Source organism: Scatophagus argus, chromosome 20, assembly GCF_020382885.2.
Source record: "Scatophagus argus isolate fScaArg1 chromosome 20, fScaArg1.pri, whole genome shotgun sequence".
NCBI lineage: Eukaryota > Metazoa > Chordata > Actinopteri > Scatophagidae > Scatophagus > Scatophagus argus.
This window is the reverse complement of record NC_058512.1, coordinates 10,164,098-10,187,635: the sequence shown is the minus strand read 5'-3', so window position 1 is coordinate 10,187,635 and position 23,538 is coordinate 10,164,098. Positions and strand designations below refer to the sequence as shown.

At 40.2% G+C, this 23,538-nt stretch overlaps 1 protein-coding gene across 4 annotated transcripts; it reads left to right on the top strand.

Moving 5' to 3' along the window:
• Positions 1-890: 890 nt before the first annotated feature.
• On the top strand, positions 891-22,571 carry sppl3 (signal peptide peptidase 3). Of its 4 annotated transcripts, none has more exons than XM_046375348.1 (11): positions 891-1,428; positions 11,252-11,329; positions 12,880-12,971; positions 13,075-13,194; positions 13,415-13,493; positions 15,198-15,310; positions 16,290-16,396; positions 17,622-17,785; positions 18,750-18,940; positions 19,128-19,237; positions 20,959-22,571. In XM_046375348.1, exons 1-11 carry the CDS (start codon positions 1,403-1,405, stop codon positions 21,028-21,030), a joined length of 1,152 nt encoding a protein of 383 aa, XP_046231304.1. In that variant the 5' UTR covers positions 891-1,402; the 3' UTR covers positions 21,031-22,571. The 4 variants fall into 4 exon arrangements, with proteins under 4 accessions (XP_046231304.1, XP_046231305.1, XP_046231307.1 ...); XM_046375349.1 differs by lacking the exon at positions 891-1,428 and adding an exon at positions 1,450-1,782; XM_046375351.1 differs by lacking the exon at positions 891-1,428 and adding an exon at positions 1,451-1,786.
• The last annotated feature ends 967 nt before the right edge of the window (positions 22,572-23,538 follow it).

Genomic DNA, 23,538 nt, shown 5'->3' with positions numbered 1-23,538 from the left:
CATGCATACATAAAATCCTGAATGACATGGAGTTGATTTTCAGGACTCTGTTCACAGGTATTCTCTAAGGGCCCCTCCTCAAATCCATGGCTGCTCTATTCTAGTACCTTACTAGGCCGTGTATACTCAGTCCTCTTATTCGCCAGTCTCACAGCCCTGGTTTTCCCGAAACAGAGGAAAAGATAGCTGAGTTTTTCTTTCCCTGTAATTAGACCGATCAAACTAAGAGGGCGCCACAACACGTAAGGGCTAGCATTTTCAGCAGATTTTAACTGACTGGATTATTGCAGCACACCACAACATATTATTTATGTTGTTTATGTTAAAATATGTTTGTGTTGTGTTGATCTTGCTGTGTTTTATCGCGCGCTGCAGCCTATTTTATTTGTCTTTTGATCCGGGGCCTTCAGGACCTGGAACATGAATTCATTTAAACAATTAATTTTAATTTAACCTGCTACAGATTTTAACCAACAAATTCTCTAGATAACTCTGTAAACCATTTCTGTGACAGAAATGAATCGCCAGTGGGTTTGCAAAGAAAGAGTTTCTTTGCAGTTTCGTGTTTCGAGTTTCGTTTAGCTATAGGCCTACGAGTCCTTTTCATAAACCTTAGTATTAACTTGTAATTTGCTCATAAAATGATGTTTTTGTACCCTGCTTCTCATCATTATGGTTAATTAAATGAGTCTAATAATGTGGCCTACGCTTTTTTTTTCTGTATTTTGTCAAAATCGTGCTTGGCGATTACATCAAATGATTCGACAATTAATTAAATGTATAAATCACATTTTACAATCGACGTAATGCTCACGGCCTTAGTTGTATGTGTTTATGATAGGCTGCATAGCTGCCAGCTGAAGGGAAACCATTGCAAGCGTCCTCAGTGCACAAAAGCGTTTCAGTGCACGTCCTACTTGTAAAGCTCTACAGCAGGGCTATTTTGCGCGTTCCCGTGACTCTCGCCATAGAAAACAAAGCTGAACGTCTTCCATAACAGCTAGAGGTGCAGACTTACGGAATATCAGAATTTACTCTGGATACATCCAGCTGAATATGGATTTACAGTGGGTGTAGCATTTTTGGGGACCGAGCCTTCCCGGCTGGGGTGACGGCAGGACATTAGCGAAACCGACGAAAATAACATCAGTGTGTTTTTTTTTTCTCGGGGTGCTTTGTCTTGTCCACCTAACGATAGCAAACCACCATTCCAATTGCAAGATATTCAGCTAGTGATTACTAGCTGCTGCCAGGATGTATCATCATGTTGTCACTTAAAAGTAACTGCTAGGACGTCGGATTGTGAAGGATAAGCAGAAAACCTCTCCGAGGTCCTAACGGGTTGTCACCGGGACCTGAATCTGTGTTAGCCACAGTCGCGGAACCCACAGTTTTCGGCGATATGGCGGAACAGGGCTACTCATCTTGGTGAGTGCGCACAGGCATAGCGCTACCGATTAGTAGTAATGTTAGCTACCTAACGTTAGCTGCTGTTGCTGCTACTGTCAAGCCGGATTGATATAGGTCACTAAACCAATGAATAATATTTCTGACAATTCACGATCATACTTGACTCTTCACACATACGCACACAGATGCATTTATCACCGTCTACAGAGCAAAATGTCTCTCATTTTAGTAATTTTTCCCCTCCAGCTCTGATATTGCTAACAGCTAACTTGAGCTGGCTGGTTAGCTAGCAGTGGCTAATCAGCTCCATCAGCTGATCCCGAGCTAACGCTATAACAGCACCATCTTCGTTCACTTCCAATGGATGCTACCGTGAGGGAGTGCCAAAAATCAGTTTCCAGTCCATTGTAACTGTATTTCAGATACATGGTCTTTATACGTATAAAATAATTGAAATAAAAACACATAGAGTCAAAGAGCGAGCTGCCTTACGGCTTGCTAAGCTCGTTGGGTTAGCCAGTCAGTGAATGACTTTTTCGCTCATTATCAGCTCTCGCTTTGTGGAAATTGTGATTTTGCACAGTAAGCACAACATTGCATGACAGTGTCAAGCGTATTGGTAGACGTCAGCTGTGTCAACAAGTTAGCGTTATCTAATAAGATGACCATCAGTCGTCGTCGATCCATTTCACACAATAACAAAGGTTCTGCTGTAGAGCTAAGCTAGCTAACTGGCATCGCAGTCATGTCCCAAAATGCCAGTTTCAGGCTGAGCTTGGCATTGTGACACACGACAGGTGATTACAGATCATATTTGCACATTTGTTAGGATTACACACTCGGAGCCAGGTTAAAGTTCTAACGCTAATTATTTTTAGATATAACAAAGCTAGACAGAGATGATGTTTTCACTGAAATGCATTGTTCGCATGAATGAAAATGACCCGACTTTTGCAGAGGCCTAGCTACTTAATACAGGCTAAATTATGCTTGTCTTATCCCTGTAACGCTAAGTGGTTTATAATGATCGTGTTTTTATTTCTTTCTTTCTTTTTGTTTTTTGGACAGCATCCTCTTTTGTATGACTGGTTTAAACCAGTGGCTTTCCAAGAGCTTACTTCAATGGTAGAGGTCCATAGAAAATGTTGTGTTTTGATCTTATGTTTTTGTCTTCAATTCATTGTAATAATTTGTTGTAAGTTTCCTGAAAATTGTGTTTTTTCATAGTCTTTAACATCAGTTGCGTTGCTTAAATCAGTTTGAGATGAGTTAACTAAAGCCTTTCCTGCTTTTACAAAATTTGTAAAGTATGGCTTTGGCTTTGTGTCATTGGAGTTTATGTGAACACTGTCATAAAGCTACTCATTTGGGGAAATTGCTTACAAGTGGAAAAGCCCTTGACAGCAGAATATACAGTTTGATGTAGGATTAAGGCAAAGATTTTTAATTGGCACAGACAATTTACATTAAAGAAGCGCTTATTCGTCATCTCATTCCTCAGCACTGTCATTTTTGAGAAGCTCTGTGTGTAGTCCGAGGTGGTTACTCGAAAACAGCTACCAGCAGCCTCATACACACTGACTAAAATGTCATTTAATGTGAATTATGAGAATGAGAATTAATGTGTAGACAGAAACTAGTGAGTTGGTTTATTGCCAACAACAAGTGATGGAAATTCTATTGTACATGTTTTAATTAATTCAGAGTTGTTGCAACTAAAGGGCTTTACCTGAAACCCCAAACAGAGTTGATTTAATTTTAACTAATTTGAGGTTTTTCAAAAGTTTGCATGGGATAGTGACAAATATTTTCTAGTAATTAGAGGACAAAGACACAAACACTTGCTAGGTAGAGATGCAGTTTCTGGTACATTTACAGCTGTATGTTAACATGTGGTCTGTACCTGGGTACACTGTTCGGATAATTGCATCTAGTCTGTGGGCCTTTGTATTTTCTCATATAAAGTATTGTAGTTCTCTCCATTCCGCCTGTTTTGTGGATCTTGATATGCAGAATTGTTGGCCTGCCTGTCAAAAATCATAGTGCGTCCCAGGTCAAGTGAAGCAATGGCATAAATGGTCTTCATTAATTTTTAAGTTACTTTTTGTTAGGGCAGACTTACCAGTTACCACTTTTGCTTTTACGCCTGGGGTTCACATGAATTTTCCCTTATTCAGATAGTATATGCAAATACAGATCTGCATATATGAATGCCAGGTGAAAATGGAAAATAATCAGCATTCATCAACAAGATTAAAGCAACAGCCACTCCTTCCAGCAGCTTCAAAATTGTCTTATATAGACGTAGTAGCTTCCTGTATTTGTGTTAAACTATGCTAAACATGTCTCAGGCCATTGTTTTAAAGCAGCAGATTGTAATTGTACTGTATTATGATACTTTTTCTTTCCTCTAACTTTTCTTAAGACTAGGGATGTAAGACTATATTGCTAAGCTTTAGTATCGCAATTTTTTCATTTGTGATACCATATTGATTCTTAAAAGATTTTTAATTAATAGTTTACATGCAAAGATTTGTGGTAGTGGTTCTTTTCAGTTAAGCCCGCAACAGCTAGCTTGCAGTGTTGTAATTTATCTTCTGCCATTTGACATAACACTCTAACATAACAAGGCCATCTGAGACAGGAAGAAGTCAAGCATTATATCACTAGCGTAAACACAAAGAACACAGGCATATTAGTTACGGTATTTGTATCATTACGGAATTGTATCGCAATATATTGAATTGTAATCCCTGTATCGTGATATTTATTTTACCATCAAATTCTCGTCAATACACAGCAAAATAGTGATGTCAAACTCATATGTCACAGCTTTCTACTTAACACGGTTATTCCAGCAATGCCATGTATTGGACTCTATATGCACGAGTGCCACTGCTTCTCAGACGAGCAGTGTGTCTTTTATTAAGGGTAATTATTCCAGGTGATGATAATATCACCACTGTGTCTATCAAAACAAATGCTGTACATATATTCTCAAATATTCTACAGGGTGCAGAATTAGTTTTAAATCTACTTTACTGCTGCCTTGTTAAAGTGCTTAAAGTAAACCTCGGCAAGCCCTGCTCAGCCTCACGGTAACCAACTGGTTAATGTACAGCTTTGAAGGGGTCTTGTTTGATTGACTTTCAGCAGGTAACTTCGCAGCACGTTTAAATGCTAACCATCAGTAGGCTTCTTTACATTACCACCACAACAGCACATCTGTTTGTTAAGAGACTTGTTATCCCACTTTCTCTTCCTCATTTTCAGTTTTACAGTATGTGAAATACATGTTCTGGAAGTCTGAGCTGTTGAACCATCACATTTTATGTGAAAGTGAAAGCAGTGCTTCCCAAAGCACAAACAGTGTTAGACAGCGATAGATACACATTTGGTATGAACGCAGTTCTACACAGTTCTTCTTTGTATGTCTAGCTAGGAAACAGTCAGTCATTGCACTTGTTGCCACTGGCCGTCTCATGAAAGCTAAACTATATTTACCCACTATTTGCCGTCACAAGGAAACAGAATAAAAACTTTGTAACATATTTTCCTTTATGCTGTTTTTTTTTTTTTCATTCATAACCATTGCTGTAGTTCTTGTTTATGTCCAGTTGTCATGTGTCTTTGGTTTGGCATAGCATCTTAGTTGATGACTTTGTTGAACAGCCAAAAGACCCAGTGTATGTTATCTTCAGGGTTGGTTGAAAGAGTGTGTATAACAAATCTTTTAGAAAATTTTAGAATTTGGTTGAGAACGACAGTGTTTTTCTCAACAGGGGTCATCTGTACATAGCTTATGGACAAAAGCAGCGGTTATTATCTAATGTGTTGAAATGTTAACCATTCACAGATTTTCTTTTACTGTTCCTACAATCCTACCACAGGAAACATGGTTAATAAGATCTAATACCAAAATCCTATTATTAAGACTATCCACAGTATAATCTGATTCAAGATCAGTCTGACTAATCAACTAATCATTCACACGACTCATAAAGTAGGTGATGCTGAAAATGCTGCACATTTAAAATAAGCCTGTTTGCCTTATTGACGGTATGATAAATGATAATCTAAGGGACATCGAAGAAGAAAAAGGCCAGTAAGCATTGTCGCATACTCACTCTGTTATATACAGTATGTTAAAAGTATATGGATAAAGCGGTGCTATTGTATTCCCAGCCAAGAGCACACATGGGCCTGTTTGAGTCTGGAGGATTACCGAAGCACCTGTTGCTTGCATCCTGAACAGAAGCAACACTTAAGATAAGCCTTCAGAATAGGGGACGGTAGTTTAATGCATCTTGAAGTTCGCTCCTTGTGTTCATCTACTGTGAGGAAATTATCAAAATGATGGATCAGGACCTCAGTCTTAACAGGTGCAACCAGCAGCTAGTACATTTCACTAAAATGTTCTAAAGGCATGGAGGTGCAGGGCAATTCTTGTGACACTAAACTGAGACGTGGACTGTCTAATTGTAAAATCGGAGACAAACTCAAACCAGGATCTCACATGCACTCTGAATGTCGGTCTTTTTCCGCTTATTTCCATGATGATCCCTTATCAGCGCTCAGGGAAACAAGTACAGAAATCCCACAGAAGGGTGTAAACACACAACCAAGCAGTAGTGCAGGGGATGTGCTTATTTTCTGTTTTCTAAAGGTCACTCTTGTTCACAAATTACATTCTTGTTGCTGAAGGATGTAACCTATTACATCCAAAATTGGATGAGAAAGTGGACGCAGATAAAAGTTAACTCCCAATTGAACGTCCAGCAGCAATACTTCACCCTGTAGCTACTGTAAGCTGGTGGAAATTGTGACAAAGTTAATATATATATATATATGCTAGACGTACACATTTTTCAGTATGAGTCATCTGTCTCCATGTGTTTAAACTGGTGACATCTGAGTAAGAAATTTTTGCACCGTCAATCTTTAATCTCCATGTCTCACAAGGGGCAGCATTCGCAAAAGTCCTCATTGTGGCCTGGTGACCTGGGCCCTTAGTGGTCAAGTCATGCATGCAAGTGGCTTGGTGGAGGACGGTATTGGAATTGTGTTATTGAAAAACCTAGTCTGTCAGTGAACAAGGCCGTCTTATGGCACTTTGGGCTGCCATCCAGCCCTCAACAGTCCGGGATTGTATTTTGTTTTTAAATGTTCCATTCATCTATCTCACCCATGTTCTACAGGCTTCTGTGCGCAGAATTCAGACGAAGCAGTTCGATACTAGAATATGAATTAGGCCTGTGGTAGATTAAAGTAGCTGTCTATGTGCTTGCTGTGATGACAGTGAGCCAGTGACATCATTAGTGTCTGTGTGCAGAAGAACAAGGTCAGTTTCTTAATCACTGTCTTAATGCTCGAGCCAAACTGTTGACAAGACATTTAACCTGTTGACGGAAATGCTCGACGGAATAGGGTGTCATATTTGGATCAGCTATATTGTTATACGTTGATTATGACCTACTTCTTTGGGTCAAGTACACCAGACCCATTGAAATTTGATGTATTTGTAAATATGATGCCTGATGAGTGTGTTTTTCAGCCATAAACTAGAGGCCTCCATTGGACAAACAAGACCAGAGCAAAGCTACTTGATGCAGTATTGCCCTGGTGTCCTGTTTCCACAGTGAACTACATGTTACCCTTCCCCTCCCTAGATATGCTGTAGTCATTCCCTTGCTACTGAAACGGTGAAAGAGACAGGGGATTCTTGGTAAACCCCCCCCCCCCCCCACACACACTGAATCACAATGACAACTGTGAATTCCTATGTCACATGTGCACCAGAATGAAAAATTATTGGGATCACTGTGGATTTTTATGTAAGGGCTGTTCTCCATGTCAGTACTTGGAAGAACTAACAATACAGCCCAGCAATACTCGGAACTGAAACAGTATTCACAGCAAGCCAGAATAAAAGGGCTCATTTTAGTTGCAGGGCCTGATGTTTCTACGCATGAGAACTAGGACCTTCTTTAATGTCTTATTAGATATCATCCAAATGAATTAACATATTCTGACCAAAACAAAATGCATTAACTCTGGAGTCCTGTGCATAACATGATCATATGTATTATGTCATCTTTCATGTTCTCATTAATGTGATTTAAACAAATATTTTTGTGATTACTGCAGTGCTTTACACTGCTTCAAGTTCTGCTGGCATTGTCAACAGAAAGTGAAATGCAGCCTGTGTGATGTCGTATGTTGCAGAGGAAAACCATTTATATTCTCTGTATGCTGCTTCAGTCGAGTGAGGATGAGTTGCTGACCACAGTTGTAGTAGACATTTTTGCCTTCAAAAAGATGACCCAGACCGCACTCAATCTAACAAAAATAAAAGAATTGCCATAGTGCAGTAGTCAAAGAAATGGCAAGAGACAGAAACTGTTGCAGATGTTGATTCAGCTCTAGGGCTCTATCTAGTATTATAACAGATATCCTGTTAAGTGTCATTCAGTTGTTGTCGACAGGGGAGCAGCTTGTCATTATGATTTCATTTTCACTAATGTGGTTTTCCTGTGTGGAACAGCTGCCATGATGAGTGTAAATACGTGTGCTCTACCACTTTGCACTTTCTATATACCTAAGTCGTGTCTCTTTCATTTCATTTACCGTTATCAACAGAGGAAAGCTCTGTAACTTACTCTACTGTGAACAGTAAATTCAGCACTTTTACAAACCTCCGTAATACTGAACTTTTGAGCCTCATACAGATTTTGGATAAACAAATATTTGTGAAAAAGATCTTTCATTGGTGGCATTTTACAGATGAAAGAGAATCTTATTGCTGTTTGGAGTAGGTGTGTGCCATATTATATTGTTTAAAAAAAATACCAGTATAATTTGTCATATGATTTTCTCTTTTTAGTCCACATTGTGATAATGTCAATATTCCAACTTACTTACCAGTGAGAGTTAAACTGTTGAAGAAGAAAAAGAAAATCGAAGAGTCATTGTAAATAAAAACGCAATGTGGACTTTGGCGCTGCTGCACTATGTATGGGCCCAGTGGGAGTGACTGCTGGGTCACGTACAACACCTGGTGATAAAATTTGGTATATCAGTCTGATGTGATTGTTATCAAGTGTAGTGTGCACGGCTCGAACAGTGTGTTTTTTTTAAATTCCATTTTTTGGAACTATAATGAGTTTGGACACTATAAAATAAAATGTCAGATGGTAAATGTGGTCTAAGTAGTACAGTAGGGATAATTTCATCTGCAGGCCATTATTGTGTTCATACAAATGTAAAACAGTATTAGTGTATTCATTTGGTTAAATAGAACTGATAAGACCTGAAAATGGATGTGCTCATGTCTGCCAGATTTCAGTCTCAGATGCATTGGTGCCTTTTGAGACATTGATGAAATCTGAGCTAAAATGCAGACTAAGAACAACTTTGATGCTTCTATGATGGAGCAGCTTCTATGATCATGATATTATTGGGGGTTACTGGTGTTGTTGTTAAATCCTGGCCTGCATTCAGAGAGAGTTTGACAGGAGACAGACACGTTGGGACTGGGGTCAAATATGCACCTCTCAGCTGAAGGCAAGGACACCACAATGCCAGTCTTGTCTTTGCCCCAGAAAAAGGCCTGCATTATGAGGTTGCATGTCAAGTCTACGCTATGTCAAGGACCCCAGATCATTGATATGGGAACAATTTGGTGCTTAGACACAGCATCCGTCTGCATACTAGAGGCCTGATTACACATTACACATTGTCTGAGGAAAGAAAAACAGCAAGATGACTTCACCCAGAAATTTTTAGGATCAGTTAGATGTGTGATGTTACACACTTGTTTCTTCAGAGAGCCCACAAAATCTGTTTTTGGTTGATTAACAGACTGAAAAGATGCTGGGCAAAATCTTTTTTTAAACCATTTCCACTCTTCATCAAGAAAGTGCAGAACTAAATTGCCAGCCATGTTCGGTTTGAAGTGTACTGATGGGCTTTTTATCAGCAACCTTTAGCTGAGTACTTGCATTATGTCCTTCATGAGTTCTTATTTTAATTTTGTCTAGTCTGTTTCACAAAACGCAGTAACATGCAGAGATCACTTGAGGTAAAGAGCCATTGAGATTTTTACAGGGACAGCTTTTTTTTGCCGTGTTGCTCTGATGATTTGAGTAAGATAACCCAGACTGGTATGCTGTATATTGTAATATGTGTGTTTGCTGTACTGGATTGTGTAAAAAAGACAGGTCTGTGGAGGAATAGTAGTGCACTAACAGCAAGGTTTGTGTTTTTTGTTCGGCAGTCATAACTGTCTGCTCAAATATTTTATTGGTTATGTTTAAATTTCAGCTTTTATTTTGCTGTACATCTGTGTGATTTTTCAGGACAGGATCTTGGTAGTTTTTTGTTAAATATGTTGCCTTCATTATGGTGTATTATACAAGTAATACATAATTTATGATTACTGTCCTAAAATAAATCATTCACTAGAGCCATTAAATACATTTCATGAATTTAGCTGCTTGCAATTTGAGTTTTTTGAAACTAAAGCTACTTGATGCTATGGTAGACTCATGTGGCCCTTAATGACATCATTGGGCCTAATCAAAATTTCAAAAGCCATACCACTGTTCCTTCCTTGTACAATGTACCTAGAAACATTTGGATCACATTTCTCTTTTTGATTTTGTGGTGACATTAACAATTCTTATCTTTCTGCTGGTTTTGGTTGTTCTTTGAAAAAATCCTATTCCCCCTTAAATCTTGATGTATACATGTTCATATGTATTCTCTACTGCATATCAATTGTGGTTTCCTGTCGGAGGGGGAAATGTGATGTGCCACAGAGATTCAAAGCGGTAGTGATAAAATATCCACAAACCAGTCAGTGTGAGATGGTCAAAGTACAGCATCTGAAATGACTGACTGAAATTACGCTGGCATAGTACTTGTTTCCACAGCACAGTGATATAAAAATAAGGAGAGAACTGTGCAAGCATGAGCTATTCTAATTTCAAACTGATGGTTTGTGTCTGAATTGATTATAGTGTAGAATCTGGTAGGAAAACCACCTTTACTCCAAAAGAAAGGCATATGTGCTCAGTTTGGCATAGTTGCACAAATCCAAGAGAAGAATTTTGTAGCCTACTTTTGAAGCTCAGTTTTTTTTTCTCTCATAATCCAAGTTTCTGACTCACTGTCTCTTTTCTGGAGGTTGTCCCAGTTAAGAACCTGTTTTGGGCTCTTATTTTGACGAGTCTTTTTGTGTGCCCAACTGGATTTTTGGGGCATTGCTAGAAACAAGAAATGTGCAGTCAGCTAATCATACAAGAGGATTCTGTAATATTTAACTAAAATATTGTGTCCCTCTGGCTAAAACCCTCACCGTGACATTTGGAAAAACATTATGCAGAATAAAAATGGCTGAAGGACAGATTTTTTTTTCCTCTCCTCTTTCAAAAATGATCAGAGATGCTTACCACACATTAACTTCCACACTGAGAGAAATGTAATTGATCTGAGGGATAACAGAAAATCTCTGCACATCAGATGGAGTTTGAACTCAAACATCAAATGTGTTTTCACTGGCCTCAGCTTGCAGTGAATCAGCAATATTGTCAAATAAAAAGTGGTTGTGTTTTGGGGGAAAAAGTGGCAACTTGCATTATGTTCCAGTGAGCACCAACAAAAGGGGGAAGCAGCAGGGTCTTTTCCTCATATTGTTTGTAATTGTAAGGCTGGTTTACTTTCCTGTTGTACATGTACATATATACATTTTGTGGTTTAGCAGCAAAACACTGTGTACTTTTGATCTGAAATTCATAGAGATTTATGCTCATGTTTCTGTTCCTCCCTCCCTGCTCTTTAGGGCATACTCCCTAGTTGACTCCAGCCAGGTGTCCACCTTCCTCATCTCCATCCTTCTCATCGTCTATGGCAGCTTCAGGTGAGAGTCACTAAATATATAATCACTTCATCTGTCAGGAGGATAATGGACCATGACATACAGAGAATGTTTTGTTTGCTGCATGAGCAAAGACCTATAGCCCAAAGTGTTGTTTCTCCTTAGTAGGTCACTTTTGCTACCCCACATAACTAAAGAATAATAAGCTTTTGCTCTGTACGCTGAAGTATAATGTTCCCATTTTGAGTCTTAGGCTGCAAAACTTTAAGAACCTGAACAATTGATGTTAAATTTGTTTTGTTATGGTAAATAGTGAGGTATGGTTTTCTATTTATTTATTTACAGCTGATGTAAGGACCAGTTTCTCACATTTTGGTTCAATAAAAATACACATATTATGGTTAATGTGAGAGAAAAACACTTGTTGCATCAGTATTTGGGTCTCTCACAGTTCAAGAGTACATGGAGAACAGTAGTAGTGTTTTTTTTTCACAACACAGCCCTGTACCTAATGATGCAGAGCTGTATATTGTTGTAGTTTTATGCTTAGGTAAATGGCTTCATAGGCTTAATTGCACCAGCTGAGATTAATTTTTAAGACAGATCAAATCAGGGTTTAACTTTTTAACTAAGTTATGTGGCACTAAGCTTTAAAACTAGTTCAAAATCAAAGATTAAAGTTAAACCTCAATTTAGTTTTTACTCTTAACCCAGATTAAATTTTGTTCTGTTGCACCGAACTTTAAACTCCAATTTAAAGCGTGATCCAGTTTTAAGTTTAAAATTACTCTTGGGGGAGGTTTAACCTTTTTAAAACGACTGCCTTTATGAGATTGATCGAGCAAAATAATCAAGTTCCTCAAAGGAAAGTTAAGGGATACACTCGGCACCATAAAGTTTAATGATGCTGCTGAATATCTCTCTAGAGAAGATACTGGTGGAGCAAGAAAACTGTCATGGAGCTCAACAGACAGAACGGGCCAATTGGCCATATTGCTCCATTAGTTCGAACATCAAATTTTCTCTAAAGAGTGAAATTTAGAGCTTTTCTACGATGCCACTACAAGAAGGCTAACAAAGTTTTTAGAAAACTAGCTAACAATAAAACATTTTCTAAGGAATTCACCCCTCTTGTCATACTGTCCTCAACATGTCCTGACAACATGCAAATTTATTTTAATTTATGTATTTATTTTAATGTGAGTCAGAAGGCATCGTCATAGTGATTGAAATCCCTATTGAGTAATTTTGGTTTACGTCAACAAACTTGGATCTACTAAAAAAGAGAATAATGTTTAATTGTATTTTTTTAATCATTATTTTAAATCTGCATTTACTCATTTTCAACCTAGTTTTGCAAAAGTCTGATTTGAACTGATCTCATATTCAAGTAATCATTGTTGGTGTCATAAAGTTGTATCTCAGGCTGAATTGAGGGGCAGCCATGTTTGCGTCATCCAGCCGTTATTGGACTGACAATGAAGAATCAATGAAATGTCCGTCCCTCGGATAAACACTGTCTGCATGTGATGCACCAGCCTAACACGCTCTCCTGCTCTCTGCCCCCTCCTCTCTTTCCCTCCCTCCTGCAGGTCATTAAACATGGATTGTGAGAACCAGGAGAAGGATAAAGATGGTAACACCACGACAACGGGGGCTTTCAATAACAGCAACACAAACAACAGTGAGTGTTATATGACTGGATGAAATGTACAGCCAAACTAATCACTCCTCATTCATCGTGTGGGGGTGATGTTTGTCCCATTGATGTTTGTATTGTTTCACAGGTATTCAGACTATAGACTCCACACAGGCCCTGTTCCTGCCCATAGGAGCCTCTGTGTCACTGCTAGTCATGTTTTTCTTCTTCGACTCGGTACAGGTGGTCTTCACCATCTGCACTGCAGGTAAGCGCCGCTCTTGAACACATCACAAAGACTCTAAAAGTCATAGAATTACTGTAAGAAGTCCTTCACGTTTCAGTTCAGTAGTTACACACTGGGGAAGGCTTCTTATCTGTGTTGATTAGTGAAACCGCAAAGGCTGTTAACTGCCCCATTAAGCTGGCTGAAAACGACTGGAACAAGCAGTGTAGGTCTCACTGCTCTGCTATCTTCTTCTCCACAGTTCTTGCAACAATCGCATTCGCATTCCTCTTGTTGCCAATGTGCCAGTATCTGACCAGACCCTGCTCCCCACAGAACAAGTAAGGAAAGCATGTGGATTCTTTGTGTCCTTGAATGGTGTCAGTTGGTGCTCAAGCAGCTTTGTGTTGTTTTGTGCCTTTTATGAATATTTATAAACTTCTGTGATTCATCATATCCAGAAATCAACTTTTCAATCAACAATTAAAACTGAAACTAACCCTTTAATGTGTATTTTTTCACTTGCTGCACAAAAATGCTGCACAAAGTTCCTGCCCTTGATTATGATTGTCTGAGCTGCTTTTGAAGCAGTTGAGGGCATGAATGAGTGGTGAGAAGAGATGGACAGGTTAGAGGAAGCAACAATGAACGAGTGAATGTGAAGGGCTTGGACCAGACTGATCCATTTGCTATTTTCAGGCCTGTTGTGTCAAGAAAGATTTGACTGTTTTAAAACAGTCACCAAAATTCTCAGTATTATGATATTGCAAAAAAAAAAAAAAAACAGGAAGAGTGAAGCCTGTGGTTTCAGCAGGGCTTTACTGGCACATCAGTGATCCACAGATCAGCTGATCCCAAGTTGATCACAAGCAATGTTTTTGCCTTAGTAGTGAAAAACTTTGCAGAGGAGGATGCAACAAAACATCCCACCACCAAGTGTAAATGGATGGCAGACTTTCAGAAAATGAAGTACCCTCAGTCACTGAGTCGAAATTCACTTGAGGGTCTTGTCAACAAAATCTGGTTTGATGTGCAACCGCATACGGGACATGAGCTAAAGAGGGCCCCCGGGGGTGAACTTCCCTGGCTCCATGTTGACACAAATTCATAAAGCAGCCAACGCAGAAGAAAATCTACACCAACTGCTGCCTGTGAAGCACCGTAGTATGAAACTCTGGCCTAGAGGCAAGAGAAATCATGTCATTGACGGGGCATAAATGTGATCTTCCCTGCAATTTTTACTGGCACTGTTGTCCTCGTAGTCTTACTGGTGATTCAAGAAGAGAACATGGTGGAATAACATCCTTTATCATGGCACCTTGCAATTAAACACACCTGAAAACCCACCGTCCAGAGTCCATGCCTATGCCCGATGCCCCGTAGCTGTTCTAAAATCACTGTAAGCCCAAGCCTCTTGGGACTTATTACTTTATTTTAATAGTCTCTGGTATCAGGAGTCTGGACATCTTAGTAACGCAGTAGTAAAGCGCAAGGGATTATCAACAACACAGCCCACCTGCTCAATAACCAACATGACCACCTCCACTCTATTTACAGATTCAGAGCCTTAGGAAACCTTTGTCTGCTTTACAGAGCTAGTAATAAATCCACCTACAACCCAAATCCATTTTCTTCTCAATGTTTAGGTCGTTGTTATTTATAAACAAAGGCAGCAAAGGATCAATTGTACATATTTCTCAATTATGCATCTTAGGCCTCTGGTCATTTTAGGTCTGTCTTGTTCAGTAAATTAGATATAAAACTGTTTCAGTTACTACACCATTGGGCAGATCACAAATCTGGTTGCACTCCATTCTGCTTATCAGATACAGCATCACTCCAGTCCAACAGGAGGTGGTAGTACAGCTGAAGCTGTTTGGTAACTAATCAAAAACTGGAAAGACAAGTGTTTTGTCATCGCCACTGACTCTTTCCCACTCCACAGACAGACATCAGTGCTCTCTCACCCAAGTTGTTTTTTGCTCGTCGTTAACTTGTATGTGGCTCGTTTTCACATGAGTGGTCTCTTCTTTGTCTTGTTGCAGGATTTCATTTGGCTGCTGTGGGCGTTTCACTCTGGCTGAGCTCCTGTCCTTCTCCCTCTCCGTCATGTTGGTGCTCATCTGGGTGCTGACCGGACACTGGCTCCTCATGGACGGTGTGTCTCCATCATGTCTCTTAGTTTACCTGCTAGCTTTGATGCTCAGCAGTAGAAAAAAAAATACAGCCATCTCAAATTTCAGTACGGCAAAAGTCTGGACAAAATTCAGTTTTCATCATCTCCTGGGCAGAGGGAACTTGACATGACTCATACAACATGACGTTTTAGCAACACTATTTTCAGGCTCATACTGCAGCGTGGTGCATGCTAAGAATGTACAGTACTCTGTTTTAATTAGCTGCTGTGTAAAACTGGCATTTAAGCAAACTGATCTTGATCAAAGTTGGTGTTATTTTAAGCAGAGAGAAGTGTGCGTGCATGCGTGTCTGCGTGCATGTGTGCATGCATGCATGCATTTCTCCTGTTTGACTTCAGTAATTTGAAACACTTTGCCAACAGTCGTCTTCAGAAGTGTGAACAAAGCAGCCCTATGATGAATAGCAACATTTCATCATCAAAAAGAAACATGCTAAAAGCACAGATGAAAAGGTTGGAACTGGAACTCAGGAACTGTAAAATACACAAAAGTCTTTAAGAAGTTTGACACAGACCCACAATTCTTACTGTGTGTTTCTGCACAGTGAAGTAATGTTACGGTGCTCCTCTGGGTTCCTGTCAGCGTTACACAAGGTTGAAATAAAGAGCACACATGCTGTTTTTAACTTGCGAAATGCTGACATTACAATTAATACGGTTTTACTGACACAAATTCAATGCATAAAACCTCCTGCCATTTTCTCAACCCATCTTGTCTCTCATCAGGTCTTACCTCATGCACCCTAAAGTGAATGAGAACACAAGCAGAAACATTTCATCAGAATAGTCTGACTAATTAATTAGTCTTGTGTGCACAGTAATAAATGTGTCTTATATAAACTTGGTACAAATCAGTTCCCGTGATGCTCTTTCAGCTCATTTCCTCAAAACCAAAACATGAAACTGTGTTTATAGTGTCTTGTGTTTCTCCTCCCTGCAGCTTTGGCCATGGGCTTGTGTGTCGCCATGATAGCCTTCGTGCGGCTTCCCAGTCTGAAGGTGTCTTGCCTGCTGCTGTCAGGACTGCTCATTTATGATGTGTTCTGGGTAAGATACACTCCTATCCAGAATGCATCACAGCCACTTGCTGTGCGAGGACACACCTGTTTAAAAATGTCCTCATCCTCTTGTCAGACAAAATTTCCATTTATCTATCTATCTATCTATGTAGTAATGATTCAGTTCATACTACAGCATACTTTTGCAAAACCTCCTTGCCAGATAAATTACTTCCTCAGGAAGCAATGCATTTAAGTTTTCAAGCAGCAGTGTGTTTGAAAGAAAGTGGGTAGTTGACATTACTGCTGAGAGCTACCTACACAAATCAACCTTCACACACAGGATGAACCATATAACTTGCTAGAAAAACGAACATCACTGTTTATTTAGCAGTATCTCTCATTTGTTCCTGCTTTGGATCAGCACCTGCACTAAGCACAAAACACAAAGGCAATGGCTGCTTAACAGCTTTAGTGTCACCAAAGTCAGGATGAAGCAGTATCTCATGAATGATCATTTAATTATGAGTGACAGAGGCGAGAAGCCATGGTTTTATTTGAGTTGTTTGATGAACTGCAGTGTGTATTTTGAATAATTTAATTAAACCACAGAACGTAATTCAGTTTAGATCTGAGGGTAGTGGAGCTCAGGGAGATCTATGAGCACCTGGCTGATTTACATGTATTATCTGTTTCTTTCAAATTCTGCATTTGTTCAAATAGTTGGAGCCTTTATTTCTCAGGAAGGATTAAAGTACAGGAAATGTTACATTACAAAAAAAGAGTTTCACAAAGAAACATCACACATTAAACAGAGAGGAAGCCATGTTCTGCACACAAATACAAAGCAAGTTCAAACAGAGTCAATCATATCTGAAACTGATGATGTTCTACCAGTGAGCACATTTTCTGCAATTTCTCACATCTTTACATACTGGACACCAAGCAATCTGTCAGTGCACCTCCAGCTGGCTGAAAACGACCACTGACCATTCATGTTCACAGTAGATGAGGTGGATAAATTAAGTTGTGAGTCTGCTCAATTATAAATCAGGCACACTATAATAAATGGCAATAAAATGGCAAATTTCAGGACCAGAAGTTTGTAATCTAGAGTCGAAACTATAAAAGGGAAATGAATTGAGTCATTTTGATGATAAATTATATTCATTTTTTATTTTAATCAAATACCAAACTGGCTACAGCTTCTCAAAAAGGAGGAATTTCTTGCTTGTTTCATGTGATTCTAAATTGATTCATCCTTTTCCCCTCAGGTGTTCTTCTCTGCCTACATTTTCAATAGTAATGTGATGGTCAAAGTTGCCACCCAACCTGCTGAAAATCCCATAGACGTTCTGTCCAGGAAGCTCCACTTGGGGCCAGGGATGGGCCGTGACGTCCCCCGTCTCTCCTTACCTGGCAAACTGGTCTTTCCCAGGTAAGACTAAGATCGGTTTCTGTTGTGTTAGCGACGTCTCCCTCTTTATTCTGGTGTCTGAAATTTAGTTGCTAGTTAATGCTGTCGCCGTGGTAGCATAGGTTGGTCTGTCAGTCCTGTCTTTGGTCCGGACCAAATGTGAAGAAGTTTGATTCACACATTTATTATCAGCAGGGGATGAAATGATTTTGGCAATCCTCCAACATTTCCTCTAGTGCCACAAACGAGTAAAAAAAAGTGGGAGTGGGGATTAGCACATAAGATACGTTGGGTGCCCATGTAAAAAATCAAGTGTTTATAGTTCTGAATGGTCACACGGGAAGGTGGAGTTAAAAGCCAGCTGTTACGGAAGGCAGGGAGACACAGCAGTGTTGAAATACAAGTATAATGGGGCATATTGTCAGTTCATCTCACCATCTCCACCTCCTCGTTAGTGTTGCGCTTGATTCCTCACACAAAAAGTGATAGAAATAGTTGGGTCAGAAATGGGAAAAAAAAAAAAACGACTTCAGTGCCAGCTTACTTCTCACTTCCACACAACTGGCCAGTCATGGCAGGAAGTAGAGTTGATTATCGGTTTAAATGGTCTGCCCTGATTCCCACTTCAGAAAGTTGCAGAAAGAAGGGGTTTCCAAAGCTATTCAACTGTCTGATAAGCACTTTAGATGGATTGTACACCCCAATTATGGGCTTGCACCTAAAGCTGACCAACTACACCTGAAAGGACAGAGTAGAGAATAAATGCAATTTTTTGGTCAAAGTATATGAAAATACTATCCATGTTATTTTTCTTTTGTAATGAGCACAGAGCTACTGGCATAGAAGTAAGCTTTTTTGTTCAAATTTGACATCTGGTCATATCTCAGTACAGAAACAATGAAGGAAAGTGTACATTTTTCTTGTTGTAATTGTGTTTCTGTACGTTGCCATCCTAAAACATAATTCTACTTTCCCATCTCTGCAGTTCCACAGGAAGTCACTTCTCAATGCTGGGAATAGGAGACATCGTGATGCCGGGGCTGCTTTTATGCTTCGTCTTGCGCTATGACAACTACAAGAAGCAAGCAAATGGGGAAGTCCCGGGGCCTGGTAACATGTCCGGACGCATGCAGCGCGTCTCCTATTTCCACTGCACTCTAATCGGATACTTTGTGGGTAAGCAAGCAATCGATAGACGGATGGATGTAAAAGGTCAAGGGTTTTTCTTGTTGTTTGGAGGTCTTGGAGGTCTTGGTTGTCTGTGGTGCCATTATTTTGTTTTTTTTCCTTTGTCTTTCGAGGTTTGTGGGCATATAATTTCAGTTTATTATGTGATTAATGAGGATAATACGTTGTCTTCAAGGTCTGCTGACTGCCACCGTGGCCTCCAGGATCCATCGTGCTGCTCAGCCCGCTCTGCTCTACCTGGTGCCCTTCACCCTGCTGCCTCTGCTCACTATGGCCTACCTGAAGGTACTCGGACAGGATGAGATGATTTATTTTGAAGGAGATGAAAGCTCAGCTCTGGTACTTCTTGCAGAATTCAGCAGGTTTCCTGAATTCTGTAATTTTAAAGACAAAATTAAATTGAAAAAAATTAAAGGAAATCCAAAGGACACCTTTAGTACTCTTTCCACCTACAGTTTTCAAGTTTATTTTAGTGCTTACTGAAATTATGCATTACAACACACTCTTTCTATTAATAGTGGCACATCCTGTTGACACACATAAGATTTTTTTTCTAATCTTGCAAAAGTGTTTCACATTAACAGTAAATTGAGATATCCAAAAACAAAGTTAGCAGTATGCCTGATATGCCTGACAGATAGGCAACAGAAATGTGGCTCGTCATTGTCTGTGTCTGATCACTTTTTTGGCCTCACAACTTAGCCTTGTGTCCTCTTTATTTTTAGATCAGGGAGTACAGTCAAGTAGAATAAAAGAGTATCTGCGCAGGAGTACAAATGCTCTTGAGTTTGTTCTTTTTACTTCAGCATAAAGTTTTCTTTTGGCTCTCCTACCTGAAAATATATCAGGAAGCATTTACCGTATTTTCCGCACTATAAGGTGCACCGGATTATAAGGCGCACCTTCAATGAATGGCCTATTTTAAAACTGTTTTCATATATAAGGCGCACCGCATTATAAGGCGCATAGGATAGAAGCTACAGCAGTGGTTCGGGTTGCGTCCACTAGATGGAGCTGCGCTAAAGGGAATGTCAACAAAACAGTCAGATAAGTCAGTCAAACTTTATTAATAGAATACAAACCAGCGTTCTGACAACTCCGTTCACTCCCAAAATGAATAAACAGCTGTGTTATTATTTTTCCCGATGTAATGTCAGCGACATTCGCGACACAGTTTATCTTTTAACAACAGCACGGTATAACAGGTAGTGCAACATTTTTATCACGTAGTGGACGGGAACTTTTCCTCGATTCAGTAAACACGTAAAAGAGTCTGATACCGTTACGGTAACTCAGACGTAAGTGCAATAACAATATAGTAACTCTCGAAATAGTGCAAAGCAATAACCATTTAACAATAACTCAACGTTGCTCAAACGTTAATGTCCATATTCACAATATGACCAACCTTGTTCAGTTGTGAACACACAAAAGAAACACGTAAAGCTCACTTTATCAGTTCATTCCTCATCCACGAATCCCTCGAATTCTTCTTCTTCAGTGTCCGAATTGAACAGCTGGGCGAATACGGCATCCAACATGCCCGGCTCGTTAACGTCGTTAACGTCGTAAATTTCTCTCAGCCACTCACTCATCTCTTCTTCGTCCATCCATCCCTTCGAGTTAGCCTTGATAATGACGCCGGCTGGAAAGTCTTTTGGCAAGGTCTTCCTCTTGAAAATAACCATGGGTGGTAGTTTCTGGCCATTAGCCTGGCAAGCGAGAACTACAGTGAAGGACGACTTCTCATTCCCTGTGGTGTGAACATTCACCGTACGTGCTCTCGTTTTATCCACAGTGCGCTTAAATCGGTTACTTCGGCCACGCCCCCTGACTACGGTAGCCACGATTGACCAATATTGATCCATAGATAAGGCGCATCGGATTATAAGGCGCACTGTCGGCTTTTGAGAAAATTTAAGGCTTTTAGGTGCGCCTTATAGTGCGGAAAATACGGTACTTCTAGACTCGAGACTTGTGTCTAAACTGGTGTCTGTGGTTTGCAGGGGGATTTGCGGCGCATGTGGTCCGAACCTTTCCACGCCAAGACCAGCAGCTCCCGCTTCTTGGAGGTATGATGCACCCTGGGATAAACGACCAGCGCGGGGAGGACTGCGGATCCTTTACCTTAATTGGAGGGAAGGAGAGAGGGCGCACTCACAGTGAGGCCATGTTGTCATCACTTGTTCATGCTTTCCGCCAATCTTCTGTGAAAACCCTCAGAAGGACACCAAGTGTGTGGATCACAACGCCCCAACCCGACTCATCTTTGGTCCCTGCATCCTCTCCGTCTCATCTCCGCTTCCTCTTTTCTGTTTATTTCCTTTTCATTATAGCACATCCTGTCTATGCTGTTTTTGTTCTGCCCCCTACCCTCCCTCTCTTTTTTCCTTTTCCTCTTCTCTGTGGTTGTATAGCTGCCACTTCCCTCCCGTGGTCAGTTCCATTCATCAGGCCTCTTCTGTCTGCGTTTTCCCTCTTTCCCCTGCATCTTTAATTTTCTCCGCATCTCTTTTTGTCATCGACTCGGATGAACTCGAGGGCCAGGCCTCCCCCCTCTTTGTGGACCTAGGGTTGTGAGACGTGGCTGAGGTTTATATATATTTTTTTAGCATTGTCGTGGTCATTATTATTATTAATATTATGGAACGATTCAAACAAGCAGAAGAGACGGAGTGTTACATTGGCACAGGACAGTGCTCGAGAGCTGCGACACAGTAAAGGAGAAGAGTCTTCCCCCTCCATCTGTACCCACTCGCTCACTCGCTTAATCTGTCCCATCATCCCACCACAACGGCTTCTTCAAAACGCTCCTCTGACGCTCCCTGCGAGCCCTTCTCTCCTCCTCCTCTTCCTCCTCCTCACTGTTCATCTGCTGTCCCCATTCCCCACCCTCACAGATAACTATGTATTTTATTTAGAAAAGTTTTATTCTTGGCATATACAGAAATGATGCATTATAAATTGTTAAGCTGCCCCCAGCATTTCAGGGGCCGCTTCTATTTGTATATATGTGTATTTGCGGTATTGGTTTGTATTTGTGTTCGGGAGCATGTTGTATGGGGTGGGAAACTGACAACAGCCAACCACCAAATTTCTGTCAATTTTGGCTTCCGATTGAATTGACTCGATTGGTGGGCATCCATAATTTAGAGGTTGTTTTCTAAAGTTTGTTGGCTTGTATAATAGAAATGTAGCTGGTGGATTTTTTTGGGAGGAAGAAACAAAACATCTGCGTCTGTGGCTGGTTGAAAAGGTTAGTTTCCTGCTCCGTGTGTGTGTGCGTGTGCGTGCGTGCGTGCGTGTGTGTGTGTGCATGTGTGGGAGCAAAACAGATGAGTGAATTGTTGTTTTACTTGGTTTTAATTTGAAATCATGAACATGTTAAAAAAAAAAAACAGTGACAATAGTCAGGTTTCCATTGAGCTGGCCGTTCTGGATTAAACTGTCATAAACACATGACGTCTGATGGAAACCGTTTGTGTCTAACTTGTAAAAAAAAAAAAAAAAAAAAACCTACAAAAAACCAAACAGGGTCAGTTTTCTTTATCAGTCTCTTTGTGGACAAGTAGAAATGTAAACAGTGTTTTCTTTTTCAAATAAATGAATGTTGACTTAACTTTAAGTTATGCTATGTTACTTTTCATCGTGAGACCACATCGTACATCATGCTGGGTTTTGTACTGAAATTCTCTCACGCACATCCCAAATTTACCTGTATTTATGGCCATGGAAACACTAAATGCATCTTTCAGCTTTCACAAGTCTATAAATGTCTGAGCATGATGATATCGGATCTGTTTTTCTACGTTTTGACAAAGTTTTGAGAAGTCAGTGGAGCAGCACAACAGCACAACTCATCTGAACTTTGTAAATGTCAGTGTTTCACATCAGTCGATGAAAACCTGACTATTGTGAAATTTTGACTCCTCGAGCAGAGAATATGAACCCGTACTGTGGTTAGATTCATATGCATTCATATGTTCTCTGGGCTGACGGTGTGTATGTGTGTGTGTCTGTCTGATCAAAATAACATGATAAAGTGTGTTTGGACCTAGACAGGGGAGAAACTCACTGAAGCCCTTCAGATATCAAAAATGGAAATTAGAAATTAAAGCTAACCCTTAGGATGTTTTTGCTGTCACCATTTGGTCCCTGGCAGTCTTACAGTTTTTTCCTTTAATTTTATCCTTTCACTTTTGTGTGGCGCTTGTCAGTTAATATCTAATGTATACTGGAAAACATGCGAGTGAGTCAGAGAGACGTTGGGACGAAGCAGTTGGCTGGCATTTTTTGTTTGTTTGTTTGTTTTTTTACTTTTTTATGCTATCTGGCCGTGCATGTTAAGTGTACAGTGTATCATTTCTCAGACTGCATCAACAGGGCTACTGCAGTTTTGAGTCTCTGCTGGCCGACACCGGGGAACTGGACCTAACGAGCTCGCCTACACTGAGACAGTGTCAGTGGTTGGGACAAAGACAGGTCAGAAAGACTGCGATTGGTCAGCTCTGACCTCCGCTGACTTGTGTTAGGACGTGATTGCGGTCAGGTCCGGACGTCAGACATGCCGCTCAGCCTGGTTGTCA